The 22276-nt window shown below is 47.1% G+C and overlaps 1 protein-coding gene across 50 annotated transcripts in view; it reads right to left on the bottom strand.

Annotated features, from left to right (window-relative positions):
• Positions 1-1049: 1049 nt before the first annotated feature.
• SORBS1 (sorbin and SH3 domain containing 1) overlaps positions 1050-22276 on the bottom strand; it is a 225844-nt gene continuing 204617 nt past the window's right edge. For 22 of the 50 annotated variants that reach the window (XM_032883920.1, XM_032883820.1, XM_032883811.1 and 19 more), the window contains 5 exons: positions 21478-22251; positions 10542-10601; positions 9765-9955; positions 6464-6576; positions 1050-4420 (listed from right to left, as the gene is read on the bottom strand). In XM_032883920.1, coding sequence (XP_032739811.1) covers positions 4353-4420; positions 6464-6576; positions 9765-9955; positions 10542-10601; positions 21478-22251 — 1206 coding nt within the window. In that variant the 3' untranslated portion in view covers positions 1050-4352. The remainder of the gene's footprint in view (positions 4421-6463; positions 6577-9764; positions 9956-10541; positions 10602-21477; positions 22252-22276) is intronic. The other 28 variants (XM_032883988.1, XM_032884007.1, XM_032835894.1 and 25 more) reach the window with 6 other exon arrangements.

Here is a 22276-nt window from a genome sequence, read left to right as displayed (position 1 = left end):
AGGGCAGAAGTAGGAAGGCGAGTTAGAAAGTGACTACAAGGACCCAGAGAGAAAATGGCTTGGATTCTAGTGCCAATGGCTTGACAAAGTTGGGTTCTAAACGTCCTCTGAAAGTACAGCTGATGGATTTGCTGGAAGGGATGAGTGGCCTGAAAGTAGTGCCTGTGACCCCAGGCTCAGTCCTGAGGCTGTTAGACCCCTGGAAGACAACGCTTCTCCCCTGTTAGACGTCTAAGCCCACCAAGAGGGATGCCACAGAGTCACCCCCAAAAGGTGGCAGTGCTAAGTTGACAGAGGTGGAGAAGGACAGAACCACGGGAAGGGGGAGGTTTGGTTTTGTGCACAGCAGGCCCCACCCCACAGAGATGGGAGTGGTCCTAGCCACGGGATGCCAGGGGAGGCTGGATGCCTATGCTGCCATCTTCACACACTTGGTTTGCGAGGGGACAGGCTGCATTTTCACCCACCAAAGCAAGAGAAGGTGCATAGCTGATTTAACTCCATTTAGAAAAACCAAATGCTGTATCATTTCCATACCCATGTCTTGAGGAGCAAATCAAGACCCGCTGCACACATTTTATAAGGTTTTACCCTTAAAAAAAAAATTAATTAATTAATTAATTTATTTATTTAACTGACAGACAGAGATCACAAGAGAGGCAGGCAGAGAGAGAGAGGAGGAAGCAGACTCTCCGCTGAGCAGAGAGCCTGATGCGGGGCTCGATCCCAGGACTGAGATCATGACCTGAGCTGAGCCACCCAGGTGCCCCCATAAGGTTTTACTTTTGCTCTTAAAGACACATTATTTTTGTCATCAGAATGGAAAGCACGGTGGGATGGTCAACAGCGGCCAATTCAGAGAAGGTCACAGAGTTAGCTTATTGAGAAAGGAGTAAGGTAAGAAGTGAGGTCTTCCAGGAGCAAAGCCACATGGTATGTGATTAAGAAGGGAAAAGGAGAGGATGTGATGTTGAAGCCGTGAATGTAAGCCTCCCCTGAGAAACTTGGCGAAGGAAGGAAAGAAACAATGAATGGTAAGAACAAACATATGCCACGCAATTCTGAATAAAGTTTATTAAATAATACATACAGCAAATGTAGTATCTCAACACACCCATTTATCAAATCGATCCACGGCAATAAAGAAAATAAATGAAGAGAACAATCTGTTTCGGCATAGTACATGCTCTCTGTGTGTGATTAAAATGGCAACACTTTAAATTAATTGGTTATGTATAATGTCAGTTATTTTTCCTCTCAGAATATAATCTTCTCTGTAGTGACCTATTCTAGCAAAAGAACTTATACCTACTGTAGATAAATAGGACTGCAAAAAATAAATCAAAAACAAAATTAAAAAAAAAAAAACAAAAAAACCTATAACTGAGATAACAATGACCTTCTCTCCCAGAAAGAATGATTATTGGAAATTTTAACACTTTACAATGGCTATTTTTGTGCTAAAAATCTGCAGGTGAATTATTTGGAATTCCTTCATTTAAATAAAAATGCAAAAAACTTCATGACTTCCTTATTTTACCCCCCTTCAGTTCAAATTTTTAAAATTATTTTTCTATACAAAGTAGGTACATGGGCTATACAAAGTTAAATATACATATTTACAGTCCTACTTCTTACGCATATGATTTTTTTTTTCTTTTACTGATCCGAGAGAGACTGCAAAAGTAAGTAGCTGGGGCTTGCCTTTACCCAGAAGCATGGCAAATATATCAAAATGTGTTGCAAGGCATGGTGCCAGTTAGTTGCGCTTGCTATTAATAAACCTGTATAAATATCTCGCATAAAAATAGGTATTTTATATTACTAAATGTCTGAGGACAAAAGAGCAATTGGAAACCTTGGTTTCTCGTTTTGTCATACATAGGAAGCTGAAGTTTGATGCAAATTTTGACATGATTTTGTTAAAGACTGGCAAATCAGTGAGGCATACCTGGGTTTCTGGAGATCTACAAATGCGTGAGGCTGGCATCATACGTGAATGTGGCTTTACAAATTGGTTTTATTTTCTAGCTGTATTTAAAGAGGTGTTCAAAATTACCTACTGAATCAAGAAGCACCCCTCAAAAAAAAACAAACAAAACAAAAACAGAACTATTAGATTAAGATTATTATTAATGGTTTGCATCTATGACAGACCAGGAAACACGTTAGCCAATATAGGAGTTACATTCCAAAAATGAGTGAAATGCTGTCGTGCAAAACGCACGTGCATATGCACTTGCACTATATTCCCTCAGAGAGAGTCAAACAGCACCCCCGGGGGAAGTGGACCTTCCAAAGCAGGGAGTCTGATTCAAAGACTCAGAGAGGCTCCTTCTACCCAGGAAGCTCCTCCCCCACCACTGGCCCCCCCTACCCCCACCATTAGTTCCATAGCCTCATCCCTTGGGGTTAAGGCTCTTCTCTGTCCTAGTTAAAAACAAATGTCTCCAGGAAGAAGTTAACACATTCCTCTTTTCAGTCATTTACACTCCAGTGTGAAGGAGTCAGCAGCATTTTCTTTCCTGAGACGAGGACTTGAAAGGAGGACAGGGAGAGAATGAGGCTGTCTGATGGGGGCACAGGGGTGCAGAGCTGATGGGTGGCAGGTGAGTGGCAGAGACAGAAGGCAGAGGCACTGAAGACAGACTCTGCCTCCTTGTAAGGACTCCAGACTCTGGGACAATGGTTGGGGGGCAATTCTGAGCTATATGCAGAGAGCCAGGATTCCCGTACACAGTCCCACCTACCTAGAAATGCTCCTTTTATTTGTGACCTTGGATGTGTATTTGTGAGGGAGGATGAGAGTCTGAAGACTCTGGAAACAGTTCCAAGAATTTCTGGCCATAAACTACCCTCAGACAAAGGTTCTTCCAGCAGCCTAGTTGTTCAAGAGTGAGCTCATGGAGAGAGAAACACGACAATGCTTTCTAGAGTCTCTCCAGGGAAAGATAACCTCCTCCTCTCTCATACCCTTCTCAGCACATATCACGGTCTCTCTTGACCCAGTAGTTTTGTGTGTCTGCCTCTCCCGTCACCTTTGAGTTCCCAACAGGCGGGTGGGCCAGTCCCTATTTCTTCAAGGGACCTAACAGAGAGGCTGACCAACATCCTCAAGATGGATGGAGTTGTGACTGAGCACCCGGGGTGTCACAGGGGCCTCCTTTCTCCCACGTGACCCCACAGAGGACAGACCTCCCGGGAGCGGCAGAATCACTACCTCGCACATAGGGCCACAGCCTCTGTGCCTTCTGCTCTGAAAAGAAGCCTCACCAGGGTGGGGACCCTGGGTGACTACCTCGTGGGCGGTTCCTGAACCTGCTTCGGGGAGTACAAATGAGGACACAGTGAGTGTAGGGCATGGGGCATGTCCTGCTCCTCGGTGGCGCCAGCGTCCAGCATGCGATGGTGTCTGCTCAACGATTCACTGAACGCCATCCCTGGTTCTCTGAGAGAATAGGCCTAGCCACCTCAAAATGCCCTGACCAAAAACAATCCAGAAAAGAAAGGTTAGCACTGGCAATCTGGTAAATGAAATTGTGCCGAAGGTGACCATTTACAAAAGTCAGTGATATGGGAAAGGGTCACGTCGCAAGCGACCTTGACAGCTACAGAACTTCCTAACGTCATCATTTGGAAACACAACTTTAACTACCTGACCTGGGCACCCCACTTCCACCAGCAAACCTCATGTGCTTTTCTGTCTGAACACCAGGGGCGTCGAGGGCCATGGTGCGTGCAGGATCAGAGCGTGCACAGGGCACCTCCACGCTCCCTCCATTGCCCCATGTTCCCCAGGAACGAGGCACATGGTCTTGGAGAGCCTTGTAGCCTCCACCACTGTCCAGGGGAGGCCTCGGCTGCCTAAGCAGATTTCCAGCAACGTTGGGAAACTGGTGGGCTCTGGGGTGGCTGGGGTACGGAGCCTTTGGAGAACGGCTGGGGATCTGCCTGGTGTCCCGAGGGCTGCTTCTGGCTAAATGGCCACGTCGAGCCAGAGCTGGTCAAGGCCAGGGCAGCAAGAGGCATTTCTGACCTCACTGATCCTGGACTGTGTTACAGGTCAGATTACCCAAGAAGGGGAGAGGCGGGGAAGGCTTGGAGTGGCTCCCAGAAGCAGCTAAGTAAATACAGACTTGCCTCATCCCTTTTTCCTCAGTCCGGCTTGCCTGATATGCTGTCAGCGTAGACAGACTCGGGCTTTAGACACAATACTTCTCTGTCCCTCTCTTTTGTTTCTTACTTTATCCACTGCATTAGTTTTCCTACCGACTCAACGTTTAAATAAAGAGACCAGTTCATGAGTTATGCTTCATCCTCCAATAAAAAATAATCTCCGGTTTTCAATCTTCTTATAGATACAAAGGCTTTACATAGTTGCCTGGAAAAGTACCAAATTGCCTTGTCCTTCTTGAAGTACCTATAGAAAAACAAACAGAACATAAGCAAAATCAGAAAGCTCACCCGTGAGTTCAGAGCGAGCCCTCTGTTGTTGTTGTTGTTTTTTAAATTAATTTATTTGAGAGAGCGAGAGTGCACACACATGAGCGGGGGGAGGGGCAGAGGGAGAGAGAATTCCAAGCAGACTCCCCATCAAGCACGGAGCCCAACTTGGGGCTCAATCCCACAACCCTGAGACCATGATCTGAGGAAACCAAGAGTCTGAGGCTTGACGGACTGAGCCACGCAGGCGCCCCTGGAGAGAGCCCTTTGGTAGCCTTGCAGCGTGAAGGACAGCATGTGGTTTCCAAAGCACTTTTCCCTGTCTTATCTCTTTTACACTGCAAAATAATGCTGAGTCGTAAGCCAGGCAGGCACTCTCGGGACTACCCCCAGCCCATTTATTTCTGTCAAATAAATAAATAAAATCTTTAAAAAAAAATGTAAATAATCCTGGAGGGGTTTAACAGTGAATCTACACCAGAGCTGTGCTCTCCTACGACTGGCACAGGCGGCGACCGGGCACTGGAAACATGCCCAGTCTGAACAGCTACGCCCAATCTGCAAAATACACATCAGAATTCCAAGGCTGAGGAAGGTCGTTTACATTCTCCTTTTCTTCTTTCTTTTTTTTAAAGATTTTGTTTATTTATTTGACAGAGATCACAAGTAGGCAGAGAGGCAGACAGAGAGAGAGAGGGAAGCAGGCTCCCCGCTGAGCAGAGAGCCTGATGCGGGGCTCGATCCCAGGACCCTGGGACCATGACCTGAGCTGAAGGCAGAGGCTTTAACCCACTGACCCACCCAGGTGCCCCACATTCTTCTTTTCATACTAATAATTTTTTATACCGATTCCACTTTCAAATGACAATATTTTGAATGCAATGGTGTTAATAAACTATATCCCTACAATTAGTTTCACGGGTTTCATTTTACTTCTTTTAAGGTGGCTTCCAGAAAATTTTAAATTCCATTCACGGCTTGACGACACTCCATTGGAGTGTTGCTGACTTCGCAGACCTGACATCCTTCTGATCAGAGCAGTTCGAGGATGCTGAGGGGCCACAGGCTTCTGGGGGCTTGGGGAGGATGGGGCAGCTTTCTAAGAGGCCGATGAGTCCCAGGCAAATCTTTCTGGCTTCCCATGTCTGCTGTGGCCTTGCCATTCTCACTACCCCAGCCCTGAGAGGACTACACGTTAACAAGGATTTTCCAGAGAGATCAGGAAAAAAGGTAAAGCCATTTGTACAAGGGGAAAACAGAGGCAAAAAGTGAGTCAGTGGCTCCCAAGAGCATATTTGTGCCTGAGGAGAAAGAACAGAAGCTTGGGGACAGATACTCCTGAATCTGAGTATTGGACCCACGACTGGCTACCTGGGTGACCCGGGATACTTATGTCACCACTTTGGGCTTCAGTTTCTGAGTCTGTGAACTCAAGATAATTCTTGTGTCATGGGCTGTTTATCGAGAACTTCAATAACAAAGTATATTGAGCAAGTATAAGCTTTGTAGTAAAATCTCAAAAAATATTGATCTTTCTCCTGTTCTCTAATGGTGAATCTTTTGTTTTAATTAAGCAGGTTGCTTTGATTAAAGTTATGGGAAGCCTGTAAATAAGTAAATAAAGTCTTTGGAATGTCTACACATACGCTTGAGTTTCACGGTTGAGACCTATGCTCAAATTCTCTTGTGTTGTTTCCTAAGAGTATAAAATAAATAAAATTTTCAAATGTAGAACAGATAAAATGCACAACAGAAATACAAACAGAACTCCAGTAATCTGACAACTGCCCTCCTGTACAGCTGCACTGGCATGTTCGGATTTTGGGTCCGGTACCATTACTGTCACCCGCATGGTCTTCAGAGCAAGCAAAACGTGGGTGACCCAGTACGCCCGACAGCAGACCCCGATCCGAGAAGGCTCTGTTTTCTGTGCAGCGAGGACTGCCTTTTGCGTGGCTTGTCGCTCCTAGTTACTCCTTCAATACACAACTAGTAAGAAAAGCATGAGGAGATCACTTACCAACGAACCATCCATCATCGCATTTTTCCATGACATCAACAATATCTCCATCTCGGAGTTCCAATTCATCATCATTCTGGGGTATATAGCTATACAATGCTTGGTAGCTAAACCTAAAAATGAGAGACATTAATTCAAACATTGACAGGATCAAATAATGAATTTTTTTTTTTAAAGATTTTATTTATTTATTTGAGAGAGAGACAGTGAGAGAGAGCATGAGTGAGGCGAAGGGCAGAGAGAGAAGCAGACTCCCCGTGGAGCTGGGAGCCCGATGCGGACCTCGATCCTGGGACTCCGGGATCATGACCTGGGCCGAAGGCAGTTGTCCCACCAACTGAGCCACCCAGGCGTCCCTCAAATAATGAATTTTTAAAGCCCAATTCAGTTAAACCAACACATGGGTAGTGTTTCATACTCATCAGTGGGGATGGAAGTATTTTACTGGCTACTTCCCTGGCAGGGTAGACTTTGGGGAGATCCACTCAGCATAGAATAAGGAAATGAAGACTGCTAGGGATGGGGAGCCTCTGACGAGTAAGATTATGACAAGTCCTTTTATTTAGTTTCCTTTAGTTACAGGAGCTAAACATTTTGTTTAGATCCTGCCACTTTATTATTTTTTTTAAAGATTTTATTTATTTATTTTACAGAGATCACAAGCAGGCAGAAAGGCAGGTGGGGGTGGGGGCGGGAAGCAGGCTTCCTGCTGAGCAGAGAGCCCGATGCAGGGCTTGATCCCAGGACCCTGAGACCATGACCTGAGCTGAAGGCAGAGGCTTAACCCACTGAGCCACTCAGGTGTCCCATAGATTCCCCCTCTATTTTTTTAAAATATGATTTTATTTATTTACTTGACAGAGATCACAAATAGGCAGAGAGGCAGGCGGGGGGTTGGGCAGAGAGCCAGATGCAGGCTGGGATCATGACTTGAGCCGAAAGCAGAGGCTTTAACCCACTGAGCCACCCAGTCACCCCAGATGCCCCCTCTTTAAAGTTAACCAAAGTTTTTTCTTTTTCTTAACATAGAAGAATGTATGTAGATCATCAGGGACAATCAGAAGTTAAAAAAAAAAAAAGAAGAAGAAGTAACTTAGGTCCAGAGATAGATACTATATTCTGGTCATACACATTGGAGAGCATAAAAAAATTTTTCTATATATATGCATATATATAGGTATATTGATATAAAGATATAAAAAGTACATACCAATTGCTTACCTTGAGTTTCTTAATATGCTAATACATATTTCATTGTTTTTATTTTTTAAAGTTTTTTTTTTTTAAGGATTTTATTTATTTGACAGACAGAGATCACAAGCAGGCAGAGAGAGAGAGGAGGAAGAGGCTCCCTGCTGAGCAGAGAGCCTGATGTGGGGCTTGATCCCAGGACCCCGAGATCACGACCTGAGCCGAAGACAGAGGCTTTAACCCACTGAGCCACCCAGGTGTCCCTTTTTTAAAGTTTTTAAGATTTTTCTTTAATATACTTGACAGAGAGAGATAATGAGAGGGAACAAACACAAGCAGGGGGAGTGGGAGAGGGAGAAGCAGGCTTCCTGCTGAGCAGGAAGTCTGACGCAGGGCTGGATCCCAGGACCCTGGGATCATGCCAGATGCTTAACCGTCCAGGCCACCCAGGTGCCCCTAAAAGTTTTTATTTATTCATTTAAGTAATCTCTATACCCTTGACCCCGAGATCAAGAGCTGAACTCTGTTCTGACTGAGCCAGCCAGGTGCCCCTTGTTAATTGTTTTTAAATGGGATGTCCCTTTCCCAAAATTCTTGAAAGCTTTTTGCTTTCTTTCTATCCCAGTGAAAAATCTGGGAGTAAGATTTTTATTTACTTGTTAGTTGGCTTAAGGCAATCTGATCTGTCCTGTTCCATCTGTCCTGACAATAGCTCACTGGAGGATGCTGGCCCTACTTGTGATGAAATCTGACATGGAAAAGTTTGTTTTCACTTATTCCTTAAGAAGCATCTTCACGATTCTGTGTATTATTATTCTGAAACACAACAGTAGCGGGCAGAACTCTGCAAATGAGCCAACCAGCTACCATTTCCAGTAGATGCCAGTGAATTCCAGTGAGTGAGCAAATGAAACTAGAAACGAGGAAGAGAAGCCAGTCCCCGGGAAGGAGAGGTTCACTTTCTCTGCTAAAACTAAGGGACCATTTAATTTTATACATTTATCCAAGTGTATTGATAATTAGTAGATGCCTCTGACTACCAGAAAGAAGGTCTGCAACGAGGCACGAAGAGTTGCAGGTAGCTTTCAGTTAGAAAGCGAATATTTTTGATGTTTCCATACTTGCCTGCTGTGTCCATCCAACTTGGACTCCTCAGAATGACTCATCTTCCCCTTCACTTCCACGATGGCTGCCTTGCTAACCTCAGCTCTGGGAGATGACTCTGGATACCTGCTTCTCTATCCTCACTCCCACATAGTGGAGACAGGTGGGCCAAGGTCCCACAACCTCACTGCTTGGGTCCCCCAATCAGCTCTAATTTTGGATGGGCCTCATGCTGCTTAGGGTGCTGTTCCGTTGAGTCCTTTCCCCACATGGGCCTTCTCTGAGTTCCCCAAACACACCATCTACCCTGGGTCTTTGCATGTACGGTTTCCTCATCTGGGAAGACCTTTTACCTCCCTGTTCCAGCTCTCAAATCCAGTTTGTCTTCTTTTCTTTCCTTTCCCTCCCTTCCTCCCTCCTTCCTTCCCTCCCTCCTTCTCCCCCTTCCTTCCTCTTTCTTTCTGTAAGCTCTACATCCACATGGGGCTTGAACTCATGACCCTGAAATCAAGTTGCATGCTCTACTGACTGAGCCAGCCAGGGGCTCCTTCAATGTGTCTTTCAATGCTCATTCCAAATCTCTCTTCTTCTGGGAATGGAGTTTACCCTTACATGCTAACAGCACAGGAGATATTCAATGATTTTTTTTTTTTTTTAAATGAGTAGAACAACTCTATTCCTCTAGGCAGAACGAATAACTCTTTCCTCTATATTCCCACAATACTAGGACTGAAGCGAGTCACCATTACCCTCATTTGCCCCTGGATGGCAGTTCATTCTTTCCTGGTCTCTATCTTTCAGTAGTCTGTGACCTCCTTTAGTTACTAGTCCAGCACCTGTTTCATGTTGGCTGATGGGAAACATGGCCTCAACTAGAAATCCTCAGAGAAGCTTGGGGTGACTCGTTCATTCCCCCAGATAGCTGCCCCATACTTGGTCAATGACCCATTCTTTAAAGCCAACAGTCTACTAAAAAACATGAGAAAGGAAGTTCAAGTGTACTTACAAATCTTGTGAGGTTTGACTCCTATCTGGGGTGACTCTTCGCTGCTGGGCTTGAGGTTGCTGAGAAATGATTAAAGATGATTTATTGTCAGAAGGGGATACCTTGTGATGAAAGTCAAGGGGATGAGAGACAGTGCTGCAGTAATGAACAGATTTTTCGGCAATGTTTATGATCTCATTGCAAACTGCTTCCTGTGAGTGGCCCCGATATCCAGAAACCCCCATAAACAGTCAACATGGGGACAAAAAACAAAAAAAAAAAAAAAAGAGAGAGGAAGAGATGTAACATTCCAGACGAAGCACATAAGTCCAGGGAAACAACAGAGTTGAAGATCCAGGTTAAAAAAAAATAGATATTCCAGTAGTGGAGTGCAGGAGGGATCCAGGTGTAAGCATGGAAAAAACAGGTAAGATACAGAAGAATTTGGAATTTAGTATGAATATTTAAAAAAAAGGCAGCAGCATAAAAGCCTATAATTAGTGAGCAACTGTCACAAATGGAATAACTTCAGGATAGAAATGCAAGTATGGATTCCCCGATCATGCACTAACCATTATTTTCATCCCACATGTAGGCAGAGTACAGATATTGTCTCTAAATTCCTCTGCTCTCTGAGAGGGAAGGGGTGGGCCTAACATTTCCCTCTGGGACAAGAGCCATATAACTCTCACAAATAGTGGCTCTGCGAGTTAGCCAGGCATTACTCCAGCTGAGACTCTAGAAGTCAGTAAGGATTCTCTTTAGGAAAGCTACGGTCTTATTCAACAGGCATCTTACCACATAGCTCTTTTCAGATTCTGTGAGATCAGGTCCTGCTCTCAATGAATGATGAGAAGGCTGTGATCACCAAGCAAATTATAAGGGAGACATTTTAGCAGATGTCACATTGGAACGGATTCAAAATAAAAGTGTGAGCAAATACACGTACCACACCATCACACTCGATGACGCAGGAGACTCATGGCCTACGGCCATTGAGTTTCCATGACAACACGGTGGGCGCACAGGAGAAAATGCAATGTACAGAATTAGAAGCAAGCATCCAGGCACTGGAATGGGAGGTTAGGGATATGAGCACAGCGAGCTGAGCATGAACACAGGGTCCCCAGACCGGCAGGAGAGAGAGACACAGAAGGGCTGCCTTAGGGAACAGTTAGGAGCCTCCACAGACACACACACTGGTCCTTTTGCTCTCAACTGGCGAGCATCTGCGGAGGGGCTGCTGCACCAAAGCCAGTTTCAGTTATCTTGCTGACTGGAAGCCTCCGCTGGCAACGCAGGCTCATAAAACTAACAGGTATGCCACATCTGCGTACTTATGAAAACAAACAGAAATGCTTCTGATAAACTCCTTGGTGATATCTGAAGTATCCAAAAAGACTGTTCCCCTGGAGAAGTCTGCACAGGACACCCTCCACCCAGGTAGGAGTTCAGATATCTCACAGGGCAGAGCTTGCTTCCACAAATAGGACGGGGTGTCCTGACACAGCTGCAGAAATGAAACCATCACTCTTCACCCACTGGCTCAGCTACCACCTGCTGACATGGAAACGCAGGTGCAATTATGGCCAGGCAGACCCATTTTTAAAGTGGGTCTCCCACAGGATAGGCTAGGAAGAGTGTCTGGAATCATCTCCCCGAGAAAGGATTCAATTCCAAGCTCTAAGAAATCTCCCTAAATAGGTACTTGAAGAGCCATGCTTCTTGGAAAAACCCTCTAGGTAACGTGTACCAATAGCAACAAGCCCTGGTAACTTGGGGCCTTCTAGGAGGACACTCAGATCTTTTATATATGACCCACTTGATTCACAGAGAGGCCCAGGGCCTCCCCTGAGGTCACACAGCAAGTCAGTGGTAGATCTGTCTTCTGGATTCATCTACTGTCCCACTGTACCTTTCATCCTTAGACCATTTCTCACGTCATTAAGAGTGCTCACGGGTATTATTTTCCACGAGTCCCACAGAAACCCTGGAGATAGGCAGAACAGGGTTTATCATTCTGTTTGATTTTAAAACCCAGGAAGCTGATGCTGGGGGAGGGGGAGTTTGGGGCATGCTCCAATGCCGTAAAGCTAGCAAGAGGTCAAGCTGCTGGGCTAGCCCTCGTGTGTCACCACACCATCCCCTCATGTTCATCTCCTCTGTAAATGGCCTCATCCTTTAGCATGTCTCACAGGACCAAATGCCACCCCAGACATCACTTCTGTATTCCTGTCCTTTTGGGAAACCTCTTCAAGTTCTCTAAACTTCAAGACGCCAATCCTTTAAACCCTGGACTCTGGCAGGAGTAAAGGAGGAGCCAGACCTGCCAGAGGCCTTTTCAGGGTTCCTCTCTAACATCTCAGGACCTGCTGGTCTTTGCCAGGTGACCTTGTGTGGCCCCAATCACCACCCATCCAGCCTCTGGATCGAGGCTTCTGTGTAATCCCTTCCTTGATCTCAGGTCATCACCAAAGTAACAGTATTTCCAAGCACTTGCTATGTGGGCTTTAACGGGGCAGAAGAAGGAAATGTACTCTGACAGGAGGGAAAACTCCAGAAGTTTGAGCTGTTCGGTAGAAGGGCTGCCTGGAGAGGAAGGGAGCAGCTAATCCTAGCCACTGTGCTATCACTCGGTGGGATGCTGTCGGGGGATGGCTTCTCAACCCTTTGTGTGTGCTGCTATCAGCTTGGAGCCCTGTTAACAGGCAGAGTCTGAGTGGACACACCTGGGATGCATCCTGAGACTACATTTAAAAATTTTTATTTTAATTTTATTTAAATTCAATTAATTAACATATAGTGTATTATTAGTTTCAGAGGTAGAGGTCAGTGATTCATCAGTTATATCACACCCCTTGTCATTCCAGCACATGCCCTCAAGACTACATTTCTGCTGATGATGCCTCTGATGCTGGCCCACAGATCAATCTGGGAGAGCAAGGCTGTAGGGGACCTTAATTATCCTTCACTGAGATTCTTTGGCTGGAATGTGCCAAGACTGGTGAATGTGGGTCACACCTCATGGAAATGAAAGTTCTCATAATAACCAAAATATTTCCAAACTGTGTCCTGTGGCCTAATGACCTCAGGTCAAATGCAGAACAGAAAGAGGATGTGGACCATCTCTACACATGGTAGCCAAAGCTTACAGAAGCCCTGTAGCATCTTTCAGTGAACTTAATCTCCAAGGAGTGACTAGACTTGATCACCAAGCAAATATTTGTTGATTAAGAGAGGCTTGGTACATCAGATATGTTAAAAAGGACCCGAATATATTATTAGCCCTTTTTTGCAAAGCACTTAAAAACAAACACACACTCCCAGCTTTCAAAGCACATAGAGATCCATGACCTCATCTGACTTTTACATTAACCCTTTGACTTAGAGAAGGTGGAAAAGGACTTTTAAGGCTCAAGGAAGCATGAAGTTTGCACAAGGGGACAAAGTCACTGTATACTGAGTGCTCGGTGTCTAAGTGACATACACCACTTTCTTCTTGAGTCCCACTGGGACAGCTAAGACCACAGCAACACCTAGCTTCTGCCCTTTGTGACAATAGGTCACTTCTCTTCCTGAATACTTTTTCTTTATGTAAAAGGTACAGTGTGTGGTAACAGAAATGGTCCAGTCCTTAACTTAAGGATGCACAGTACTGGAAGGGATACTGACCCAGCTAATACCTTCCTTGGTTTCAGATCATATGCAAATCAGAGGATAATCGCTATCATTGCCTTCACATCTAGACAAAGTTGACATCTAGTACAAACTTCAGTCATCCCCGAGAGGTAAGGATGATTGGACTCCTTACCCACAGTTTGTGGAAGAAAGGACAAGAGCAAGATAAACATTTATCCTATCACCTAAGGTTCAACTTCTCCTTGTTTGAAATACATTCCTTACATTTAAATCAAACATATCATGTAGTTGGGATAGAAACCAGTTTTTGATTGGGGGTTTGTGTGGCAATGTGGACCCTCAGGAGAGATGGAGACCACTGATATCTGAGGCAGGGATTTGTCCTTCACTTTGAAGGCCATTTACCTTCAGATTTTTTTCCTTGAGGCATTTATTTTTCTTTCCCTGGCCCCATTTTCTATTTTATTTTATTTTATCTTATTTTATTTTATTTCATTTTAGAGAGTGAGCACAAGCAGGGGGAGCAACAGAGGGAGAGGGAGAAGCCGGCTCCCCACTGAGCAGGGAGCCCGATGCAGGGCTTGATCCCAGGACCCCAGGGTCATGACCTGAACCGAAGGCAGACACTTAACCAACTGAGCCACCCAGGTGTACCTCCCCCGGCCCCATTTCTAACTGTGTACAGCTTTATATATCTTTTCCTCTGAACCTATGCTAATATGGTAGCCAATAACACTTGAGATATGGCCAGTATGAAATGTGCTGTAAGTGTAAAAATATAAACTGGATTTCAAAAACTTAGCACAAAATGTAGAATGTAAACTATATCACTAATAATTAGATTGATTATATACTACCATATAATTACATTAATAGTTTAAATACTATAGTAGCTATGTTGGACTAAATGAAATACACTGTTAAAATTAATTTCACTTAGGGCGCCTGGGTGGCTCAGTGGGTTAAGCCTCTGCCTTCAGCTCAGGTCATGATCTCGGGGTCCTGGGATCGAGGCCCACATCGGGCTCTCTGCTCGGCGGGGAGCCTGCTTTCTCCTCTCTTTCTCTATGCCTGCCTCTCTGCCTACTTGTGGTCTCTCTCTGTTTCAAATAAATAAAAATAAAATCTTAAAAAAAATTAATTTCACTTATTCCATTTTACTACCAGGAAAGTTTAAATTACATACATGATTCACATTATATTCCTACTGGATAGTGAGGCTCTGAACCCTCCCCTGCCTGTACTTAAGCCTAAAAGTAGACAAAATTCTAATTATGACCTCAGCCAAGATTAAGAATAAAGAGAGCATTATCCTATGCCAAGCACATTTCAACCTCTTGGAGATACATTCGAGGTGTTTTTTTTTTTCCCTCCCACATGTTTAGAAAAACAGCCATCAGCACCCCCATCCCCACACACACAAGCTGCACTCCACCTCCCTCCCAACCCCTCCGACAGCAAGCAGGGTTAGTTGCTGATCTGGAAACTGTTTTGCATCTGTATTTGCACACACACTCACAAACTGCCCCCCTTGGCCTGGACTGCTGGTTTTATTCTCCCCAAGTGAGTAGTCCTTCAGGAAGCCTTGCTCAGTTGCCTTTCTATCTGTAGTTCACAGAAGACCCCCAGGAGTCTGACCCCAGCCTCCCTTGGGCTATTAATCCCTCTGGATCCACAAATACCTGGTGCTCCCAAGGAGTTAGCAAGGTTCTTGTCCAGCTTTGGGTGTGTGCCAAAGCCTTGAAACCCCAAATAAACTCTCCACAGGGTAAAAAACAGCAGGAAGTCCTGGAGATGTGAACAAGACTAAGGACCTCAACCTCAGAGTGGTCCAAGTCCCCGGAAGCATCACAGGTCCCTTCTGCGCTCCTGTTCCCCCATCCGCCTCCCCACTCCCTGGCACCCAGTCCCAGTCACTCAGAGATGACATTCCTCAACCCACTGCACACACCTACCCTGTCATCTGCTCAGACCCCACCCCACCTCTCTTTCTGGTGACCCACACTGGCCTCTCAGGGGAGACCAGACTGGGTGCAAGGAAATCTGGGTTCCAGGCCAGGCTACAACACTAATTCATGGTCTTTGGAGCAAAATGTTGAATTTCTCTGGATTTCAAATTCTTAGTAAAATAAGAGGATTGGACATGATTTACATAAACATCCTTTTTGGCTCTGAGGTTCTCGCATAAAGGTCAAAGGGCATGCATCCTATGAACTGAGAGCTAGGGTCTGGGAGTACGGGGCTGACCTGGCTTAAGGATGGAGGCACCTCACTCACGGCCCCCTGAGGACCGGGTAGAGGGCTTCTGATGCAGCCTCCAGATGTGGACGGAGGGCTTCTTCTGGCAGTGTGGGGGCTGAGGGGTTGCCCTGCATGGTGGCTGATTCACAGCTCTGGGAACACCACAGGCAAACTTGGCCAGAGGAGCCAGAGGCCTGACTGATTCAGGCTCCTGGCTTTCTAGAACACTTCCACAGGACCCTCACAACAGGACCAAGTTCTCCTTGAGCTCATTAAGAAAAAGATCCCAGCTTAAACAAAAAACAAAATTACAACCAATTGGTCCACTGTTCCCCACCTAGATACAGTCTCCTTGCTCCACACAGAACACATTCCTTTGTCATCACTTGAATCTGATTACAACACCAAACTCAAACGCTCAGCCTTCTTGTCATGGTCTACAGTGTGTGATCTCTTTCCCTCCTAAAGCAATCAGAGGAGAAATGGCAAATGTGTATTCAAAGATGAATAAGCAAAAGCTTTCCAAGAGGACACCTTGATACCCAAGGTGAGAGAGAACAGGGAGAAGCACTAAGTTACAGAATGTAAATTTTACGTTTTCTAAATTCTGGATTTATGGAGCACAGAGTGGAAGGATTCTTCCATCTTCTACTTTCTCCTCCTCCCTGCCCCGCCATCTTCCTCTCTTAGGTGGAATGGGGTAAGGAGGATAAAGCACGCTGATTCTCTGTCTTTTCCCTGTTACCTTGATATCACGTAACGGGTATTTACAGAGTCCCAGGAACAGGCTCTGTGACAGGTGTGTTAGTCTCCACAGCCTCTCATTTCATCCTCATAACTCAGCAGGGTGGTCCATATTTACCCCACCCTACGAAACTACAACATGTGTGAACTGGGAACTGAGGAGCCCGGATGTGAACCCCGAGCTCTCAGACCCTGGGTCCTGTACATCCCACTCCACCCTGATTCTTCATGCTTGTGCTCTGCCTGAGGGACCCAACAGAGTAGCTGGAGAGATCACGGACCAGGAGGTCAGCTCAGGAGGTCCTCTGTAGCAGGCATGACTGTTGCTATGGCTACCTGCCATGGCTCCTAACACCTTTGGAGGGGTGGACACTTCAACTTTAGTTCCCGACCTCAGGTGTTGAGAGAACACCTGCTGGTTATTTTTGGAACTGTTGCCAGCGCCCCTCTCCATCCCGTTCTTCGTTAAACACTGTCCGAACACATTTAAAGATTTCCCTTCCAGGTGAGGCAAAGGAGAATGCTTCCCATTTTCAGCTGGGTATCTTACCACTTCTGATTTCCTTAATTTCCATGCTCAAAGCAGGCCTATGTCTCTGTTCTTATCTTTCTGGGAACAAAGCTAGCTTCCACATAGTAAGGGGCAGCCCCTCTGAATCTGCCAAAGCTTGTTTCTGTCATCACCTGAGCGGCATTCTCTGCTCGCCTTTCTCTGAGGCTGTGAGGTAGTTTGTCTGGTGCTTCTCAGCTGCTTCGAGGACACACGGCTTTCCCAAATACTGATTTCTATCATTGACTGGCTTCCTTCCCTTTGGGACCCAAACGAATATCGTGAAAGTTTTGTCACTTTTCTCATCTCACGATAAAAGTAGAATAGACTAGGGGCTCTTGACTTGGGGGGCATGGACTCCCAGGAAACTCTCGGATGGACTTAGGGGTGGATCTCCTGAAACTTGATGCAGATTTGTGTGTGCACGCCCCTCGTCGTCTCCAGACTACTGGCCCACAGTCCACAGCTCACCTCACATTCTCAAAGGTTCTGTGACCCAGAAAAGTAGAGGATCTGAAATGATTCTTTTTAATTCAAAAATTTTATGAGGATCTCTCATGCTCATTGTAGGAACTCTTAAAAACCAAGGCTGGATGCCAGTCAGCAAACGGTGCCTCTCTCTGGGGAAAGCTCAGCAAATAGTTGATGATGCTAATGACTGAAGATTTGTAAGATGATCTTCCCCTTCATGGTCTTGATCATCCTAAATCTTCTTGGCCAAAATGACACCCGACAGAATCTAAGAATTTGGTGGGTAATTCTGAACTCTTGGGCGTTTTGTCTATATGCATGTTTTTGTCCTAGTACACCCCCCAGATGAAGGTGAAAACTTATCATTTTTCAGTTGTGAAGGTCTACAGTAAGCTCCTTACTTAAAATTTTGAATTTGTTCTTTTCTCCCCTTTTCAGTCACACAGGATTTTTAGCTAATCATAAAACAACAATGCTAAAAAGACCTTCAGTTCTCTTGTCTAAATCTTTTGTTTATGGATGAGGAAGCTTCCAGAGAAGGGAAGTGATTCATCCAAAGACACATGGTAGGCCACTGGCAGCACTGGGCCAGAGCCCAGGGATCCCGACTTCCGACACAGGGCTCTCCCCACTACACCGTGGTTCCCCGAAACACCCCCTGCCCTTTATTCATAGCTTCCGCTGCCCAAAGGACACACACCTAAAATTGTGAGCAACTGACCCAATGTGATTTCAGTTTGGGAGTCTACAAAGGCGTGAAAAGCCAAAGCTTTCACAAGTGTTCATCCACCCCAGAGCTGGGGGAGGCAGGGGTGGGGCTGGACTGGAGAGGTGACCAAGGGGGAAGGAAGCAGCCATGCAGGGACTTAGCACCAAACAGGGAAGTCTGACAACGGAGGAGGCACAGGGGGCACGTGACCGTGAGGAAGGTGACTGGATGTTGCTAGTGGGTGTCTCCGTGCTTTCCAGCTCTGCTCCCAGCCCCTTCCCTGGACGCCCCCCTTCCATCCGCCTGTGGACACCCTAAACCTCACCCAAAGCTCAAATCTCGCACACCCCCTTTCATGTTCCCACCTGTCTTGGCTGGGTTATTTGCTTGCCTTAAATGACACCCTCTTGGTATTTGCTTATAAACGTCCCTATTCTTCAAGTCCAACGTCAAATGCCACTTTTCTTTCCAAAGTCTACCAGACTTCCACCTTCTCCCTCCTGTTGCTTATTATTTCTCCTTATCTTGAACGTTCAGGGTGAACTACCTGATTCTCCTTCCCTGTCCCCATTATAATGATTTGTGAGCATTATCTTTTTTTTTTTCTTAAGATTTCATTTATTCATTTGACAGACAGAGATCACAAGTAGGCAGAGAGGCAGGCAGAGAGAGAGAGAGAGAGAGAGGAGGAGGAATCAGGCTCCCTGCCGAGCAGAGAGCCCAATGCAGGCTCCATCCCAGGACCCTGGGACCACAACCTGAGCCAAAGGCAGAGGCCCGCTGAGTCACCCAAGCGCCCTTGAGAGCATTATCTCTCCTCCCCTTCCCCGCAATGGAGATCATACATAGCTTTAACTGGGGTCTGTCACTTTTTTTTTATCTTCTCTTTCACTCAACAAGTACTTATATTTATTGAGTACCTTCCATATATCAGGTGTCATGGTCCCTGACCTTAGGGCGCTCGCACTCTGACACAGACCAGTGAAGGTAAGAAGACAAAAAAACTGAGATACCCCAAATCAGGTGCCGGAGCTGGGGACACACAAAATCGGGGCACTTAATCCAGTCTTGCAGGGGCAGGGGGAAGCTGTCGGGAAAGGCTTCTGGAAGAAGTAACATCTAAGTGGAGAAGTGAAGGGCAGCTGGGGATTATCCAGGCAAACCAGCAGGGAGGTTGTGGAAGGCAAAGCTGGCTTGTTGTCTAAATGGTCAGATCACATGAGGCCTTCAATATATTAGCAGTGAAAGAAGAAAGGGTCGTAACATTTCAGAATGTCTTTTCATTTAAGGTACTCTGCTGAATTCCCTCCACTTACTGGTCAGATGTTCAACCTAGCTTCCTAACAACTATCATAAAATTGAACTTTGGTTCAGCTCCCTGCAGCGAGAACAGTGACTGGCGATTTTCCGGATCATGCACACTGGTCTGGAATGCATTTATACAAATAAGTGACACAGCCCGAGGCCCTAGCAAGCTGACAGGCCACCAAAGAACAGTTGTCCCTGAAGTCCTTTGCGTCTTTAGCTCTATCATCCCAAGAGGGCCTCAAGGGGCAGGGAGCTTCTGCTGGTCCCCCTTTTGTGAGTGGTTCCCAGTCACAGGAGGCTAAAGTAGAGGGGCCGGGTGGGAGGTTTGGGGGAAGGGGCCCCTCTCACACAATCTTCCAGCTCTCAGCAGGGAGCCAGACTGGGGTCAGGGCCAGGCACACCCACGGAGAAGGGGCTGGCACTGGAAGAGGACGAGGAAGGGCGGGGACAGGAAGTGGTACACTTGGGTTCTGGAGGCCCACCAAGAAAGGAAAACCATTTTCAACAGGTCCATCTTTCCATGTTGCCAGCTACCCACCCCACCCCTGCCCTCTCCCATCCTCCATTAGGAAGCGGGAAGTATATACCCCCCGACTGGCCCAGAGTTCCCGCACTATGCACACTTCCTGTACAGGCCGGCTCCTGGATCGGGCTGTGCTGACTCACAGCCGACAGTAAACCAGGTCTCCAGGCACCGTGGGCTGACTTGGGATGTTTACAGAACTGTTCCCGTCAAAGAAACTGAATTCTTCTCAGCAAGCCCCTTCGCCATCTCTCCCCAACCAACTGCTCTTTGCTTGGTGGGACGCACCTTTCTCTTCCTCCTGGAACACACATTCCAGGAGTACCTGCTCTGGGACCAGGCAAGGCCTGCCCCAGGTTCTGCTCTTCTCCCTGGGCCAGGGAAAAGATCAGAGTGGGAATGGGAGAAATGATCCTCATTTCGCTCAGTGTGGGAGAAACAATCCACTTAAGGGGGCCCTCCCACAGGCCGGGCACTGTGCTTAGCTCATTTAGTCCTTACAACTGCCCTATGAAGACCCTATGAAGAAGAGACCACTTTTACTTCTACTTTGCACTTAGAAAACTGTGGCTGGCTAGCCTGATTATTCAACACTATCCCACAGTTAGATCCTGCTTTCCCACGGAATGCGATCTTGGTGTCTACAGGCCTCAAATAAATAATTGTTGAGTGACTAAATGAAACTTCAGAGTTTCAGGTCTGGGATCAAGCATAGTGTACTGGGGGTATTATACATAGTAAACAACAAATGAGGCGTCTTCAAGAATTCCATCTGATACTGAAGGCATTCTAGAATGTTCTCAGTTCCAGAAGCAGCTCTGGAATCATGATCTAACTGCCAAGTTCATCCTCATCCCCATCCCTAATTTTTTAGCCCTCAAAACACCCTAAAGCCACTTTGGTCCTTGAAATCATTGTAGCTGACCCAGAGAGAAAATGGGACAGTCACCTAAAACCCTGGGGTGTCCATTCAAGGACCCTGTCCCTGCTGGGGTCCCAGCGCTGGGCCTGCCTACATCTCCTCAGGACCCAAATGCATTTGTTCGTCAGTGAACAAAAGCCCTGTGCTCCCACACGAACACGAGACAGGACGAAGACCTGACAGAGCTGGGCGCCGGCAGTGCGCCAGGGGTTACGGAGACAAAGTGCAGCTCACACAAAACCAAACCACACGGAGCCAAACTGAAGCCTGGTGTTCTCAGCTGTGTTAGAACAAACGGAGGAAAGTCTCTAAGGCGTGAATGGATGAGAGGAAGGCTTTCCTTCTCATGGGGCTTTGGCACTGGGCCAGGAGGCAGCCAAAGGGGGAGTGACTTCTGAATCCCCTCCAGAGGCCAGTGCGGACTGTCCTTTACCTCCAAGCGTCCCCAGCCTGGCACTTTAATCAGTGGCCCCTCCGTTCCCTCCTGGGTACTATTTCTGCCCCCAAGGCAAGCGAAGGGCTCTCGTTGGCATCCATGGGGCCACGGAAGACGGGCCACGGGTGAGACGTCTAGCTCACCCCGCCAACTGAGATGCCAAGGCACCCGCGGTCATGCTGCAGGCCTACCTGGCTCCCCGCACTCCGAGCGGCCCTCCTCTCGGCCTGCTCGCCACCTCTATGCAGCTCTGTCTGCTCAGCCTCCCTTCCCGGAAAAGGGCTACCCGGGGGCTTGCCGGGCCGGCTCTCCTCGGGCGCACGGAGGTCCGAGAGTCTCTGGTCCGCGCTCAGGCACCTGACCACGTCTGAAGGTCTCAAGCAGCTCTTCTTAGAGATCCTGGGTGCTCCGGGGTATCTCTCACCTGCCTCCCGCTCTGCTCTCCTCTCACACTGTCCGCGCTCTTCTCGCCTCGGCTGCCGCTTACCCTGGCTGCTAAAGGCGTTGCTGAGCTCCGAGATGACCCTATCAGAGCTCCCTGGCAGCAGCGGCGGGAAGCTATCCTGGTGGACACCTGGGGGTGGCACGTGGACACCACTGTCCCCATTGATGTGAAGGAAGGTGGGGGCTCCGGGTGCCAAGGAGGCAGCTTTGTGGGAGGGAGGAAGGGCCAGCGGGGAAGCCAGCGAGCGTGGGGCGGATCGATCGGACCAGCTCGAATGGGGAAGGCTGAGAGAGAGAGAGGAACCCGGCCTCGTCCACGAGGAGAGGGGGTCCGTGTTATAGACAGAAGTTTCTGGAAGAGGAGGCAGGGGTGGGGTCAGGGCCAGAGGCCGCCTGCCTGGGACCCCAACAGTCAGGGAGATCCACTCAGAGGTGACAGCGTGCATCTCAGGGGACAGGGCTCGGTGGGGGTGGGGCAGGGATGAGGGGGCCGGCACGATGAGCTTGCTGTGACTGGCAAACTTAAAAAGAAAAGGAGAGAGAGGA

This window comes from Lontra canadensis, unplaced genomic scaffold, assembly GCF_010015895.1.
Source record: "Lontra canadensis isolate GAN:19392208 unplaced genomic scaffold, GSC_riverotter_1.0 scaffold3, whole genome shotgun sequence".
NCBI lineage: Eukaryota > Metazoa > Chordata > Mammalia > Carnivora > Mustelidae > Lontra > Lontra canadensis.
Note: the sequence above shows the minus strand (reverse complement) of the source record. Positions and strands in the feature narration are given on the sequence as shown.